Source organism: Raphanus sativus, chromosome 8, assembly GCF_000801105.2.
Source record: "Raphanus sativus cultivar WK10039 chromosome 8, ASM80110v3, whole genome shotgun sequence".
Taxonomy (NCBI): domain Eukaryota; kingdom Viridiplantae; phylum Streptophyta; class Magnoliopsida; order Brassicales; family Brassicaceae; genus Raphanus; species Raphanus sativus.
The window spans coordinates 16,238,356-16,253,550 of NC_079518.1; the positions used below are offsets into that span (position 1 = coordinate 16,238,356).

Genomic DNA, 15,195 nt, shown 5'->3' on the forward strand with positions numbered 1-15,195 from the left:
TGTTGTGTTGTTATCCTTAAATATCTTTTAATAAAAGTTAAAAAAAAAACAGAAAACACATAACTAAAAATCTATACTATTATTTAAGAAGTTAGTGAAGTTAGTTTGGTGATTTATCATGCTCTCCATAATTTTAATTTTAGTCATATTTTATGCTTAATTACTAATTTTAATTAAAAATCAGTGATTTAAATAATAATTTATCAGAATATACAATATTATTAAAAAGAAGCTAATTTGCTAATTATATAATTCATTATTTAACTAACTACAAATAAATAATAAAAATATATTATTATTTAAAAATTTAATTTGCTTATTTGTCATATTCTTCATAATTTTAAGTCTAGTCATATTTTATACTCAATTATTAATTTAATAAAGAATTTCAGTGATTTAGCTGATAATTTATCAAGATATATATCTATTATTTAAGAAGTTAATTTGATGATTATATAATTGATTACTAGGTGTTTGCCCGCACATGCGGGCATAATCATTTTACTAATAGTTTTTGGCATATGTATTATGATCATGATAACTTATTTTTTATATTCTTAATCATTTTAATTTTCTTTGATTTTTATTTTGATCTACGTCTCCTAAACACAAATGAAAGCTATACTATGAAAGTATAATTACATATAAAATATTCTACACATTAAAGTAAACTAAAAATATGTTGGCCTTTCTTAATCTACTTTGTATTTTTGAATCAGAAACATGTATTGAATTATCAAAACAAAACACTAAAACACATAAAATCCAAGTAAGAAAAAATTAATAAAAGTAAACAAAAACTAAAGTTCGATGATAATTTAAAAGAAAACTTAAAAAAACGAATTGAGATAATGACAATATTTCATTGGTTTACTTAACCAATACATACATTGATTTATCTTAATATTTTATAAGTTTACTTTCAATAAAGAAAAAATAGACAATGATAGTTTTATTATTGAACTTAATTTATGGTTAATTATATAATGATAAATCTAATCATTCATTAAAATATATATATTCTAGCCATTTGAAAACTAAAACATTAAACACATGTTCACAACATGATTACATAGACAACTCTCTAAACTTAATATCAAAACATATTTTTTTATAGATTAAACAGTAATAAAACATACACGTGAAATTAATACTAAAATGATTGAGAATACTAAATTCATAATTTCAAAATCTATGTAATAAAACTGATTTGTTCATAGCCTTTCAAACTCAAAGAAAGAAGAAAAACATAGAATTCCAAACAAAAAAAAACAAATATCAAAATTACATAAATATAGATGTCAAAAACTATAATCGAAACAACTTGGAATGAATGAGAGAAATGAAACTATAGAGTTTAAAACATCTTACATCATATTAAAATAATAATTAGTCCTAACTTGTTTAAAATAATTATAATTGTAATTCCAATTAGAAATTTTAAATAGTTAAATTATTTAAATTAATAAATTAATGATTTAAGAGAAAAATTAATAAGAGTCTTGTGAAAGTTAAAATAATTATAATCATAAATAGAAATTTTAAAATATTTATACTATTTAAATTAATAGATTAATTAGAAATTTCGAAATATTTCTATTATCTAAATTAATAAATTGATGATTTAATCTAAAAATTAATAAGAATATAATAAATAAGCAAAATTAGCTAAAATTATGGAGAATGTGACTAATTCCAATTAGAAGTTTGAAATAGTTAAATTATTTAAATTAATAAATTAATGATTTAAGAGAAAAACTAATAAGAGTCTTGTGAAAGTTAAAATAATTATAATCATAATTCCAATTAGAAATTTTAAAATATTTATACTATTTAAATTAATAGATTAATTAGAAATTTCGAAATATTTCTATTATTATCTAAATTATTAAATTGATGATTTAATCTAAAAATTAATAAGAATATTATAAACAAGCAAAATTAGCTAAAAGCCTAAAATTATGGAGAATGTGACAAATCAGCAAAATCACTTCATAAATAATAGTATAGATTTAACTGACTACAAATTAATACTAAAAAAACTAGATGTTTTGCCCGCACCTGCGGGCTTAATAGTTTAAAAAAAATTACAAACAAATCTACTATAAATTAAAAACTTTATTGAAAAATTATTCTCATGCTTTTGAAATATTTAATAATTAACTAAATATTAAATTTTATATTCAATATTTTTTTATTTTAATAAAATATCCATATATACATACATTATATTTATTTTTAAAATATATGATGTAAAATATTTTAAATAATATAATATAGAATCTTTTAGATAATGATGAATACCATGAATTTTTTTTAATGGGTAAATATATATTAAAAATATACCCTAATTATTTATTAAGAATAATAACAAATTTAACGTTTTTAATTTAAACGTGAGAGCGAACAAATTATTTTGTAAATAATAGTATAAATAATTTTGAATCTTCCGCTAATTTTTTTCGGAAATTATCACAATGATTTTAAACATATAATAATAAATTATTATATGTATTTATTATTATATATAGTAATAAATTATTATTGTATCAATGCTTTTGATATTTGTATTATTATTATAAGTGATTTTAAACATATAATAATAGTATACATAAGTAATTTTATCTAAGTTTATAATTATTTATGGGTAATTATAAACATATATGTAATACTTTAATATTACTAAATTATATGTATAAGTTTAGCTATGATATTATCTTTAGCATATTTTAATTATTTTTAAGATAATGACCAATTATCGGTTAAATCACTAAAATTATTTATTAATTAATATTAATAATTAAGCAAAAAATATGAGTAAATGTATAATTATGAATAGCATCACAAATAAGCAAATTCACTTCTCAAATAATAGTTTAGATAGATAGATTGTTTAATATATTAATTTTTAACTTTTATAATAGAAATAATTATTTTACGATAACAACACAATATATAAGAATTATCTTATTTTTAAACATAATTAATATTATTAATATAAATTTGTTTTAACTATATAATAAATTCATATATAATAGTAAAGATATAAATAAATTGTAATATATCTTATTTTTTAACTTTTATAACAAAATAATAATTTCAAGATAGCAACACAATATATAAGTTATCTTATTTTATTAAAAATTAATCTGATTAATATAAATTTGTTTTTAATTATATAGAAATATCTTAGAAAATATATTTATACAAAATGGTTTTAGTTGGTTAATATTTAATTATAAATAGTTTATATGTTATTTTATATCTTTTATAATTGAAAAAATAAATTTTAAGATAACAACACAATATATAAGAATCATCATATTTAAAAAATTCTAATATTATTAATAAAAATCGTTTTTAATTATATAATTAATTATATATAAAATTCATTAAAGGTAATATTGACTTTAACCACTTAATTATTATAAATTGTTTTATATCTTATTTTAACTTTTATGATTGAAAAATATTTTAGTATAACAAGAAAATTCATAAGAATTATCTTATTTAAAAATAATAATATTAATAAAAATCAATATTGATTTTAACCACTTAATTATTATAAATTGTTTTATACCTAATTTTTAAATTTTATAATTAAAAAATATTTTAAGATAACAACACAATATATGAGAATTATCTTATTTTTTTAAAAATAAACAATATTATTAATAAGTTTCGTTTTGGTTATATAATTAACTATATATATAAAATTCATTAAGGGTAGTATATATATTAATCACTCTAACTTTTAACGTGGAGCTCCGTTGCGAAATTTTTTAACTTTTATGATTGAAAAATATTTTAGTATAACAAGAAAATTCATAAGAATTATCTTATTTAAAAAACTAATAATATTAATAAAAATCAATATTGATTTTAACCACTTAATTATTATAAATTGTTTTATACCTAATTTTAAATTTTATAATTAAAAAATATTTTAAGATAACAACACAATATATGAGAATTATCTTATTTTTTAAAAAAAAAAACAATATTATTAACAAATTTCGTTTTGGTTATATAATTAATTATATATATAAAATTCATTAAGGATAGTATAGATATTAACCATTCTAACTTTTAACGTGAGAGCTCCGTTGCGAAAAATTACTTCGCAAATAATAGTATAGATATCTCAAAAATTAATTGAAAAACGTGATTTGAGTTATATTTGTTTGTTAAAATGATTTTTCAAAAAATTAATTGAAAAATCATCTATCTTTGAAGATAAATTTCTTAGGACAATGAAAATCATCCATTGTGTACTGATCACTGTGATAATTTCCGAAAAATTAGCAAATAATTCAAAATATTTATACTATAATTTACAAAGTGATTTTTCTGCTCCCACACTAAAAATTAAAGTGTTTAAATTTTTATTATCCTTAATAAATAATTAGATTATATTTATTAATACATAATCATTCATAAATTTAAAATAAATTTATTATTGTGATAATCATCATTATCTAAAAAAATTCTATATTATGTTATCCAAATATTTTACATCATAATATTGTTTAAAAAATAGAAATCTCTATATATATAGTTTTAGTATATATGAGTGTTTTTAAATTTATTTTACGTAAAATTTTTTTTATTAAAATGATAAAACTCTATCGTGTCTTAAAAATTAATATTTAATTAATTATTAAACATTTTAAAAGCTTGAAAATTATTTATTATAATAATATTTTAATTAATAATATATATTTATAAATTTTTGTAAAATTATTAAATCCCTGAGGGCAAAACACCTGATTTTCTGTGTAAAACTCAATATCTAGTAACTTCTTGGAAGATTTGCGATATAAATAATCTTCTTTAACGTCGGTTTATTCATATATACTTTTCAATCCTTTTCAGTGTAATTAAGTGTGACGAATAGATTAAATAAAATTAACCCAACAGCATTTATATTGATATACGGAGAGAAAAAAGATTACTTACACCGACCTCTAAGGTTCGGGCTAGGCTATGCAGCATAATGCATCGGCTAATTAACCGTACGTCAAAACCGTGCATCGAACGTTATTTATGATAGTTCACTTTTTGCATACACTTAACATTTATACTCGTACTATTTATGTTGTAGTTATTAGTGGAGATGTTATTCTACACTCCACCACCACCGCCTCCTCGACCGCCACCTCCCTTCCAACCTCCACCTTGGCCACCGCCTCCCTTCCAACCTCCACCTTGGCCGCCGCCTCCCTTCCATCCTCCTCCTTGGCCACCGCCGCCTCTATACGTTTGTACGTCTTCTGAATCACCTTTTATATCCTCGGTGTCCAACTCGGCAGCACCTCCTTTCCATCCTCCACCACCACCGCCTCCTCGGCCGCCTCCTCCCTTCCATCCACCACCTTGGCCGCCGCCGCCTCTATACGTTTGTACGTCTTCTGAATCACCTTTTATATCCTCGGTGTCCAACTCGGCAGTACCTCCTTTCCAACCTCCACCACCGCCGCCGCCTCGGCCACCACCTCCTTTCCATCCTCCACCACCGCCGCCGCCTCGGCCACCACCTCCTTTCCATCCTCCACCACCGCCGCCGCCTCCCTTCCATCCTCCACCACCGCCGCCGCCTCCCTTCCATCCTCCACCACCGCCGCCGCCTCCCTTCCATCCTCCACCACCGCCGCCGCCTTTATACGTTTGTACATCTTCTGAACCACCTTTTATATCCTCGGGGTCCAACTCGGCAGCACCTCCTTTCCATCCTCCACCGCCTCCTCCTCGGCCACCACCTCCTTTCCATCCTCCACCTTGGCCACCGCCTCCTTTCCATCCTCCCCCTTGGCCACCGCCTCCCTTCCATCCTCCTCCTCCTCGGTTATCCACTTCATAATTGCTGTCCTTCTCTTCTTCAACGACTGCCTCAGCGGCAGCGTCTCCTTTGCCTTCCACTGTTGGTATCTCTACCTTCTTAGCATCTGTTTCAAATTAACTTCCTCTTAACAAGATTTTCTATCAAGGTCTCTTTATTTAAATGAAAATAAACAATTTTGAACACCTTTCTTGTCCTCCACGGAAGTCTCTTTGGCGACGGTCACGACAACAGCCACTAACAAAATAAACCATACGATAAACGTTTTCGTATTCATCTTTAGTATAGTATTTGCTATGCGATTGACTATACAACACCTCTTCTTATTTATAGTCGCACCGGTTTTACGTAAGCTACAAGCTATATTAATTTAAGATACATGTCACGTTGGATTCAAACGAAAAGGAAACAGAAAAAGACAATAAAAAGTTACACCAAGCGGTGAATTATTTGAAGATGCACGTCACTATCACGTACGTACGGTGGAGTCAGCAATTGGAGATTTTGTCTTCAAGCTCTCGTTTAGTCTCTGAAGCTAACACGTACGATTTCTTACTGCCTCGTAAGAGGTTTTCTATAAGATGGTCTTATAGACTGACAACTGGCTTTTCTTGAGCCACTTCAGATGATAAGTAGGTTAGGCCTAGCTTTGTTTTAAGACACGAATAGTCAATAACAATTAACGGATTGGTATATGTAATTATTTACATATATATATGGTATTTATATCAAATAATATTGTTTAGATGGAGAAAAAAACATGCAAGTGCATTTGAATTTACTGACAACTGCGTCTGACATCTAACTAATATTTTTCTGCTGATTATTTTCTAACTTTGGAGAATTCTAGTGGAGGGTTAGCATTTTTGGCATGAAAAGGTTGAGTGTACGTAATTTACTCTCAACACCAGTCCACATAACGAAAAGTCAAATAACTTTTGCCTAGGCTATATTTATAGCAATACAACTACACAACCAAAACAACAAATATGATTTAGAATGACAAAGTTGTACAAAAGGGTCTCTCCAGTAGAAGACCAAGATTAGTGATGAGATATTTCAGTGAAATCAAGGATAATTCCTGAGAAAATTGGTAGCTTAGTGAAGGCAGAATGGCAATTTAGAAATTTCAGGGTTTTGGGCCTTAATGAAGTTCAGACTTATGGAGGTACCTTTACCTGGATTGGAAACAGAAAGATTAGAACAATTAGCTAAAGAAGTTAGGAACTGTCTTCAATGAGCGTTCATCAAGGTTGATATAAAACTATCACTCCATATAGGTTTATGTCCAAATTCTTCTATCTATCAAGAATAAAATGTGAACATACTGGTCAAGTCCCCTATATGGAAAGCTAGCAGTGACCTAATTTACAATGCCAAAAGATGGATCAGTCTGGATATCGTAAACTAACCCGTCTTGGATTACCATATGCGGTCAAGCTAAAAATCTCTCAGTTATATATGAAAGAGAACAAGGCAATGCATGTTTCAAAAAAAAAAAACAACAAGGCAATGCCATTAGAAGACTTCAAGCTTCTGTAATGACATCACTAATCAGGCATCGGCTGGGAGCTTTATAATGCTCGGCGGAGATTGATTATTAAAGGATCTGTATCAATAGAAGTCAGTGGCACTATTCTAGCACAAGCCATGGCTTTGAAGGAAGATATAATTCCAAATGAGAAGATTAGCATATTGCAAGGTAGTGTTCTGTGGTGATTCTGTTACTCTATATCAAGGTCTTGAGCACACATCTTTGAAATATGATCCTCCAAAGAGTGTTATTATCCAAACTTACATCTTTTTGTTAGGTCAAGGGCAGTACCATTTTTCAGTTCATATGTAGACAGGCCAACTCGTTAGTGGATAAATTAGCTAAGCAAGCTAAAAACAATAGTTCACTTTATGTTGTTCCTTTGATCTAAGTAAATAAAACTGGCCGACAAAAAAAAAGGTTTATTAGTGTTTACTATTTGGTTGGTCAGTTCGACCCAAAATTTTTCATTTCATATACGAGTTTCTCTAAACGGAAGGGAGTGTGTTAGTCCTATGCATTCTCCTACCCTTTGGTGAGTTTGTATTTGCCCTTCATTGCATTTTCGAAATGGGTTAATATTGAGATAATTACATAATATTGTTAAGATAATGACTACAAGTTGTTTGTAGTTATCTTCTAGTAGTATATTCCTTTACGCCTTAGTATAATCTCTTGTATATATACTCTTGTTCATGAATCAATGCAACACACGCTTTACGTTCATATCATGGTATCAGAGCACTAACGATCTCTAGAAACCTAAAATCACTTCCGCTTTTCATTCTCTCTTCTGGTTGAATTTTTTTTCGATCATGGCTACTACTGGTTCTGCTTCTACGGACTCTCTAGTCTCTTCTACTACAGCTACTACCGCTACTACCGCTACTTCTACTCCTACGACTAACTCAGATTCTCCATACTATCTGCACCCTTCTGACAACCCAGGCTCCTTGATTACGCCTGTTCTCCTTAAAGGAGATAACTACTCTGAATGGGCTACTGAATTCTACAACTCCTTACAAGCAAAACGGAAGATCGGATTCATTGATGGGGTGATACAGAAACCCGATACCGATCCCGATCTCTCTCGATGGATTGCTGCCAACTCAATGATAGTTGGTTGGATGAGAACCTCCATCGATCCGCTTGTGCGCTCTACTGTGAGTCATATCCCGGATGCATATCAACTTTGGGAGTCTCTTAAACGTCGTTTTTCTATCAGAAATGGTGTTCGCAAACATCTTATTCAAGATGAGATTACAAATTGTAAGCAGAACGGTGATACTGTCCTAACCTACTATGGACGTTTGTCCAAATTATGGGAAGAACTTCAAAGTTTCCAACCTATTCTCTCGTGTACCTGTGCTGCTTCTTCCATCATCGAGAAAGAGAAAGAAGACGCTAAAGTACACAAATTCCTATTTGGACTTGACGACTCGCGATTCTCTACAATTCGGTCTCAGATCATCGATGAAGAACCACTACCAGATCTCAATCTCGCGTATTCTCGGGTGATAAGAGCTGAACAACATCTTCAAACTATGCGAGCTACTGAGTCAAAACAGGACATTGTTGGCTTCTCTGCCAAAACAAAGTCCCCTGTTTCTACCAATCACTCTCCGACAGCCGCTGCTATCAACTCGTTTAGGAGCAGAGATCCAAATCGGTTTTGCACTCATTGCAACCGAAAAGGTCATGAAGCTTCTGAATGTTTTCTCCTCCATGGATACCCCGACTGGTTCAACGAACAGCAGCAACGGATGGGTCAATCTTCTACTCGCGGTGGTCGCGGTCGCGGACGAGGCCGTGCTAATACTTCTCGCACTACACCAGCTACTCCTACCGGTACTTCACTACAGTCCGATCAGATCACAGCTCTCATTAACCTTCTACAAAATCAACAAACGCAGCTCTCTACAGACAAAATGACCGGTAAAACTACTCTTAGAGATGTTATAATTGATACAGGGGCGTCTCACCATATGACTGGTGATCTATCGTTGCTACAAGACGTCTGTAGCATTCATCCTTCTGCTGTGACGTTCCCTAATGGTCAAGCTTCTCGTGCAACTCAAACGGGAACGTTACGGCTTAGCTCGGACTATTTTCTCACCGATGTGCTTTACGTCCCTGACTTCACTTGCACTCTCATATCCGTCTCTAAGCTACTTAAACAAACCGGTTGTATTGCAATATTCACTGATACTCTGTGTGTTTTACAGGACCGTTTTACGAGGACGCTGATTGGAGCGGGTGAAGAGCGAGAGGGTGTGTATTATTTCACGGGTGTGACAGCGGCTAAAGCTAACAGGACTGGAAAGCTCAAGACTCCTGCTTCTTCAGTGTTGTGGCATCGTCGTCTTGGACACCCGTCTCCTAAAGTGTTATCTTCCTTAGATGGTTTTCGTTTTGATTTTCAACACACACATTCGTGTGATGTATGTTTTCGCGCCAAACAAACGCGTGAGGTTTTTCATGACAGTCTTAATAAAGCTTCTACACCTTTTGCTTTAGTTCATTGCGATGTTTGGGGCCCTTACAGAACTCCTTCATCATGTGGAGCAGTTTACTTCTTAACCATAGTTGACGATTATTCTCGAGCAGTATGGATCCATCTTATGCTTGAGAAATCTGAAGTGGCTAACTTACTCAAAAACTTTTGCGCCATGACCATTAGACAATTCGGTCGTCCAGTTCAAGCATTTCGCACTGATAATGGTACTGAGTTCATGACACTTAAAACCTACTTCCGTCAACATGGTATACTACATCAGACCTCTTGCGTTGACACCCCTCAGCAAAACGGGCGTGTTGAACGTAAGCACCGTCACATTTTGAATGTTGCTAGGGCGTGCCTGTTCCAAGCTCGTCTGCCTACTACTTTCTGGGGAGAGAGCATTCTAACTGCAGCTCACTTAATAAACCGGACCCCTTCTCATGTTCTCAAAGGAAAGACTCCATACGAGATGCTCCATGGATCACCGCCTGCATTTGACACTCTAAAAGTGTTCGGTTGCCTCTGCTACGCTCACCGTCGCCATCGTGATAAAGACAAATTCGGTGATCGGAGTCGCAAATGTTTATTCGTAGGATACCCATACGGGAAGAAAGCTTGGAACCTCTACGACATTGACACTAATGAATTTTTCACTAGCCGAGATGTCATCTTTCTCGAAGACCAATTCCCTGGTCTACCTCCCGACTCTGTTCAAACTACTACTGACAACACTACCTCTAACCTTCACTACCTTCCTCTTCCTTCTACCTCTCCTTTCATAGACGACATCCCTAATAATCATGACTCTGCGCCCTTAGATACATCCTCTCTCTCTCTACTTCGTTACCTACTCCTACCATACCCCCTGCCTCACCTGAACTTCCGACTCCTACACCCCCTACCGAACCTACATCTCCTACTGAACCTACATCTCCTAATTCTCCTACTACTATACCGTTACCTGAAACCGTTACCTCAAAACTTCCAGCATTACCTTCTGCTACGACCTCAGATCATCCGGAACCGTCTTCTCCTGGACTCCCTGAGCTCTTAGGACGTGGACATCGTCACCGTCAACCATCTGTTCTTCTTAAGGAATACATCACTCACTCTGCGCAGACAAATAATACACCTCTCTCTCTCTCATCTGCTTCCAGTCTGTGCGCCTCTACTACGGCTCCAGGTAACACTCCATACCCTATCTCCAATTATATATCTGACGCGGCTTACTCTGCTACACACAGAGCGTTCTTAACAGCTCTTACTACAGAAGATGAACCCAAATCCTATAAAGAAGCTGTTCGTCACAAGGTCTGGAGAGATTCTATGCACGATGAACATGACGCTCATGTTCTCAATGGTACTTGGGATGTCACAGATTTGCCTCCAGGAAAGAAAGTTATCTACTGTCAATGGCTATACAAGAACAAGTATCACGCAAATGGCAAGCTTTTTCGTAGGAAGTCTAGACTGGTTGCGTGTGGCAATCGTCAAAAAGAGGGCATTGACTACAAAGACACATTTGCTCCTGTCACGAAACCAGCTTCCATACGTCTCCTACTCGAACTCTCTGCGATTCATGGTTGGGAGCTCCATCAAATGGATGTCCATAATGCCTTTCTACATGGGGATTTGGAAGAAGAAGTTTATATGAAACTTCCACCTGGCTTTGAAGATCCTAATCCTAATAAAGTTGCTCGACTACGCAAGTCTATCTATGGGCTGAAACAGGCTCCTCGCTGCTGGTTCTCTAAATTGACCAATGCACTCAAAACATACGGTTTTGTTCAAAGTCGAGCTGATTACTCTCACTTCTACTATGTCCGTGGTTCTATTCAACTCCACATCCTCATTTACGTCGATGACTTCATTATTGCCTGTAACGACTCATCGACTCTACAACAGTTTAAAGATTACCTCGGTCAATGCTTTCACATGAAAGACCTTGGTAAGTTAAAATATTTTTTGGGAGTTGAGGTTGCGCGTAGCAAGGAAGGCATCTTCTTGTCTCAGCGTAAATATGCCCTTGACATTATTACAGAAACTGGGTTATTGGGTTCGAAGCCTTCCTCTGTTCCAATAGAACCTAATCACAAGCTTGCTCTCGATAACAGTCCTCTGCTCTCTAAACCAGAGGCGTACCGAAGGCTAGTTGGTCGTCTGATCTACCTTATGTTTACCAGACTAGAGCTCAGCTATGCCATTCACATTCTCACGCAGTTCATGAAAGCTCCGCGTCAGGCTCACTTCGATGCTGCTCTGCGTGTCGTTCGATATCTTAAGGGCACTCCGTCTCAGGGCATTCTTCTCCGAGCTGACTCTTCTCTACAAATCAATGCTTTCTGTGATTCAGACTGGCAGGCGTGTCCCTTAAGTCGTCGCTCCCTGAGTTCTTATATCGTTTTACTAGGTAATTCTCCTATCTCTTGGAAGACCAAGAAGCAAAATACAGTCTCTGTCTCCTCTGCCGAGGCGGAGTATCGTTCAATGGCCTATGCTTTGCGGGAACTTAAGTGGATCAAACAGCTTTTGCAAGCTTTTGGTGTTCCTCATCGGCAACCTATGAAGCTCTTTTGTGATAGTAAGTCTGCCATTTACATAGCTGCAAACCCAGTATTTCATGAGCGCACTAAGCACATAGAGAGCGACTGTCATCAAGTACGAGATGCTGTTCAGGATAAGCTCATTACCACAGAACATATTCGCACGACTGAACAGCCTGCTGATCTTCTTACTAAGGCGCTACATCCTTCTTCATTCCTTTACTTGTTGTCCAAGCTGGGGATTCAAGACATTTCACCTCCATCTTGCGGGGGTATTGAGATAATTACATAATATTGTTAAGATAATGACTACAAGTTGTTTGTAGTTATCTTCTAGTAGTATATTCCTTTACGCCTTAGTATAATCTCTTGTATATATACTCTTGTTCATGAATCAATGCAACACACGCTTTACGTTCATATCAGTTAATTGTCTATATACTTGATACAAATGTGTTGCCGACAAGAAAAAAAGAGAGTTACATGGCACAAAAGAACTTAAAAAGACAGAGTAAACCGTACCACGAACTTTTCCATTTCCAATGAAAAAGAAAAAGCAGAGACCAATGTGACAGTGAAGGGAATAAAAAAGGTGAATTGAGTGAAATTGCCGTTTGCATAAGAAAAGAACCAATGCGATGCTCTCCATGTGCCACTCCAAAGCAAACTTCCTAAAGTAATCAAAAGTAGAGACCACAAAAACTCACGATTTCGATCAAAATTAATTAAAATAAACAAAACCACAGATGCTTTTCTTCTGGATCACAATCATAACTGTTGCACACTATACGCTATACTTGAGCTTTTTTTCTTTGAATCTCTCTTTTAACATGTACTCTTGTAAATGAGCCATGTGGTTTTGATTCTAAAATAATTCAACTTTTCTTTTTCTTCTTCTTCCCCCAGCTTTTATATAATTAACCTCACATGTGTGTTCCCACTTCTCAATTCCCAAGTTCCTTTTATCCAGGATTGTTCTGAAACACATAGAGAGACAGAGAGAGATGGGCGTTACAGGAGGACTAGTTAGAAGTATTTTCTTCAGAAACAAATCATTTGGGGCTCATGACTACAACAACAATGTACAATTTCATCAAGAAACCCATCACCCTTCCTTTTTTAAAATTTAATAATATTTATTATGTTTGAATGTTGTAAAATACAGGGAAGAAGCAATGGAGGAGAGAAGAAAAGATGGAGCTCAGTAAGATCATACCTTTGTGGAGATGAATTCAACTCTGTTCTCGCTGTGGATGACTCAGGATCAATAAAAGATTCTTTAGACCCTCTTCTTACAATGTCCCAGCAACTGAGTACAGAACCTTCTGATTCGGTTTTGGCCATCCAAGATTCAGCTTCTGTGAAACTACTACGTCTGGAGGAGGAGGACTCTGTTTCAGGTCAGAACTCAGAGGTTTCAGTAACTCAGCCTTTACACAAAGAAGACCAAAGCGAAGGAACAGAGACGCACATACCAAAGAGGCATCATCATCAGACTACTCTAATCTCTAAGCCTTTCCTCGAAGAAGAAGCTGCAATCATAATTCAATCAGCATTCAGGAGTTACCTGGTTTTGTTTTGTTTTTTTTTTCTCTGTATTTCTTTGTCGTTCTTCTGTTATGTCCACTCCAATGATTCTTATGATGCGTTTCAGGCAAAACGTGGGAGAAAAGAAGTAGAAGAAACGTTTGATAAGGAGGAGAGCTTCTCAGGAGAGGAATCACAAGGTAAAGTATCCCTGGGGACATCACTAGAAGTTCAGACATGCAGTTCCGTGAAAGCACCTTTCTTTAAAAGAAAACGAGTATCAAGAACCTTACACAACAAGAACAACACTCAAGTTCTGAGGATAAAGGTAAGCAACCAACCAACCAATTTAAAAGAAAAAGAGAGAAGAATAACAATATAACATGATCACATAAAAAAACAGGAAGACTGGGATGATAGCACAGTGAGCAGCACCATATCAAAGTCGAGGATACAAAGCAGAATTGAAGCAATGACAAAACGGGAGAGAGCACTTGCTTACGCATTTTCACAGCAGGTACTGAAACAAATTGATGATCTCTAAAGGAAAACATGTTTTTTTGCTCAAATATTAAAGAACAATATTTGTTTAAAAGCTAAGGATTTGCACAAAGAAGAAGCAAGTAGAACGCAACAGTGAAGATGAATCAAACATCGGTTGGAATTGGCTAGAGCGCTGGATGGCAACTCGTGTACCAGAGAGCACTCAGGTTGAGGCCAGAACAAACATTCAAATGAAAAGTCAAAGATTGGTTAGAAAGAATACATCTTTTAGTATAGCTGGCGAGTTGGAGAGCTGTGCCTCCAATGATATTCCTCTCCAATTTGAAAGCATATCAGAAGAGGAAACAGAAGACTTGCAGAGAGAAAAGAGCATATCAAAGCGCAAATCTGCTCCCAGCTACAAAACCCAGAGAAGGCATAACAGGGTAAAGAAAATAAATACAAAATCCATACAAGTTTTAATACATGTCAAGCCATTATTACGTGGTTCATGTTTATTTTGCAGCTTCAGGCAAAGAAAAAAGACATGCAACAACAAACTAAGAAGGCCAAGACAGCACCAATAGGCTTCAAAATGGGGAATGAACAAGAAGTAACCTCTCGAAAGATAAATAGCAGCAGCTAAAGATGATAATAGTTACCTGTAAAATCTTTGCTGTTTGTTCTTATGGATCTGATAACAACATTCTGTAAATTGTCTGGGGAATCAAAATGATATGAGAAATATTCATGTTTTCACCAAATCTTA

The 15,195-nt window shown here is 34.0% G+C and overlaps 3 protein-coding genes across 4 annotated transcripts; 2 read left to right on the forward strand and 1 right to left on the reverse strand.

The window, feature by feature from the left end:
• Nucleotides 1-4,903: 4,903 nt before the first annotated feature.
• On the reverse strand, nt 4,904-6,209 carry LOC108820153 (glycine-rich cell wall structural protein 1.0-like; the record flags this gene model as incomplete). Its single annotated transcript, XM_056992889.1, has 2 exons — nt 4,904-5,945; nt 6,026-6,209. Coding segments are annotated over 2 exons (1,005 nt in total), but the record flags the coding sequence as incomplete, so codon positions are not given.
• Nucleotides 6,210-8,105: 1,896 nt separating this feature from the next.
• LOC130498558 (uncharacterized) lies at nt 8,106-9,815 on the forward strand. The gene is made up of 2 exons (XM_056992014.1): nt 8,106-9,308; nt 9,599-9,815. Exons 1-2 carry the CDS (start codon nt 8,189-8,191, stop codon nt 9,631-9,633), a joined length of 1,155 nt encoding a protein of 384 aa, XP_056847994.1. The 5' UTR covers nt 8,106-8,188; the 3' UTR covers nt 9,634-9,815.
• Nucleotides 9,816-13,081: 3,266 nt separating this feature from the next.
• LOC108818924 (protein IQ-DOMAIN 33) lies at nt 13,082-15,195 on the forward strand. 2 transcript variants are annotated; one of them, XM_018591879.2, is made up of 6 exons: nt 13,094-13,498; nt 13,582-13,986; nt 14,071-14,271; nt 14,347-14,460; nt 14,540-14,872; nt 14,953-15,195. In XM_018591879.2, exons 1-6 carry the CDS (start codon nt 13,421-13,423, stop codon nt 15,070-15,072), a joined length of 1,251 nt encoding a protein of 416 aa, XP_018447381.1. In that variant the 5' UTR covers nt 13,094-13,420; the 3' UTR covers nt 15,073-15,195. The 2 variants fall into 2 exon arrangements, with proteins under 2 accessions (XP_018447380.1, XP_018447381.1); XM_018591878.2 differs by having other exon boundaries at nt 13,082-13,498; nt 13,582-14,271.

Coding starts and splice junctions, on each gene's coding strand:
- LOC130498558 (XM_056992014.1), top strand. CDS start 8,189: ATGGCTACTACTGGTTCTGCTTCTACGGACTCTCTAGTCTCTTCTACT. Junction 9,309..9,598: donor CTCTACAGACAAAATGACCG/GTAAAACTACTC, acceptor TGTGTTTTACAG/GACCGTTTTACGAGGACGCT.
- LOC108818924 (XM_018591878.2), top strand. CDS start 13,421: ATGGGCGTTACAGGAGGACTAGTTAGAAGTATTTTCTTCAGAAACAAA. Junction 13,499..13,581: donor CTCATGACTACAACAACAAT/GTACAATTTCAT, acceptor TGTAAAATACAG/GGAAGAAGCAATGGAGGAGA. Junction 14,272..14,346: donor CTCAAGTTCTGAGGATAAAG/GTAAGCAACCAA, acceptor ATAAAAAAACAG/GAAGACTGGGATGATAGCAC.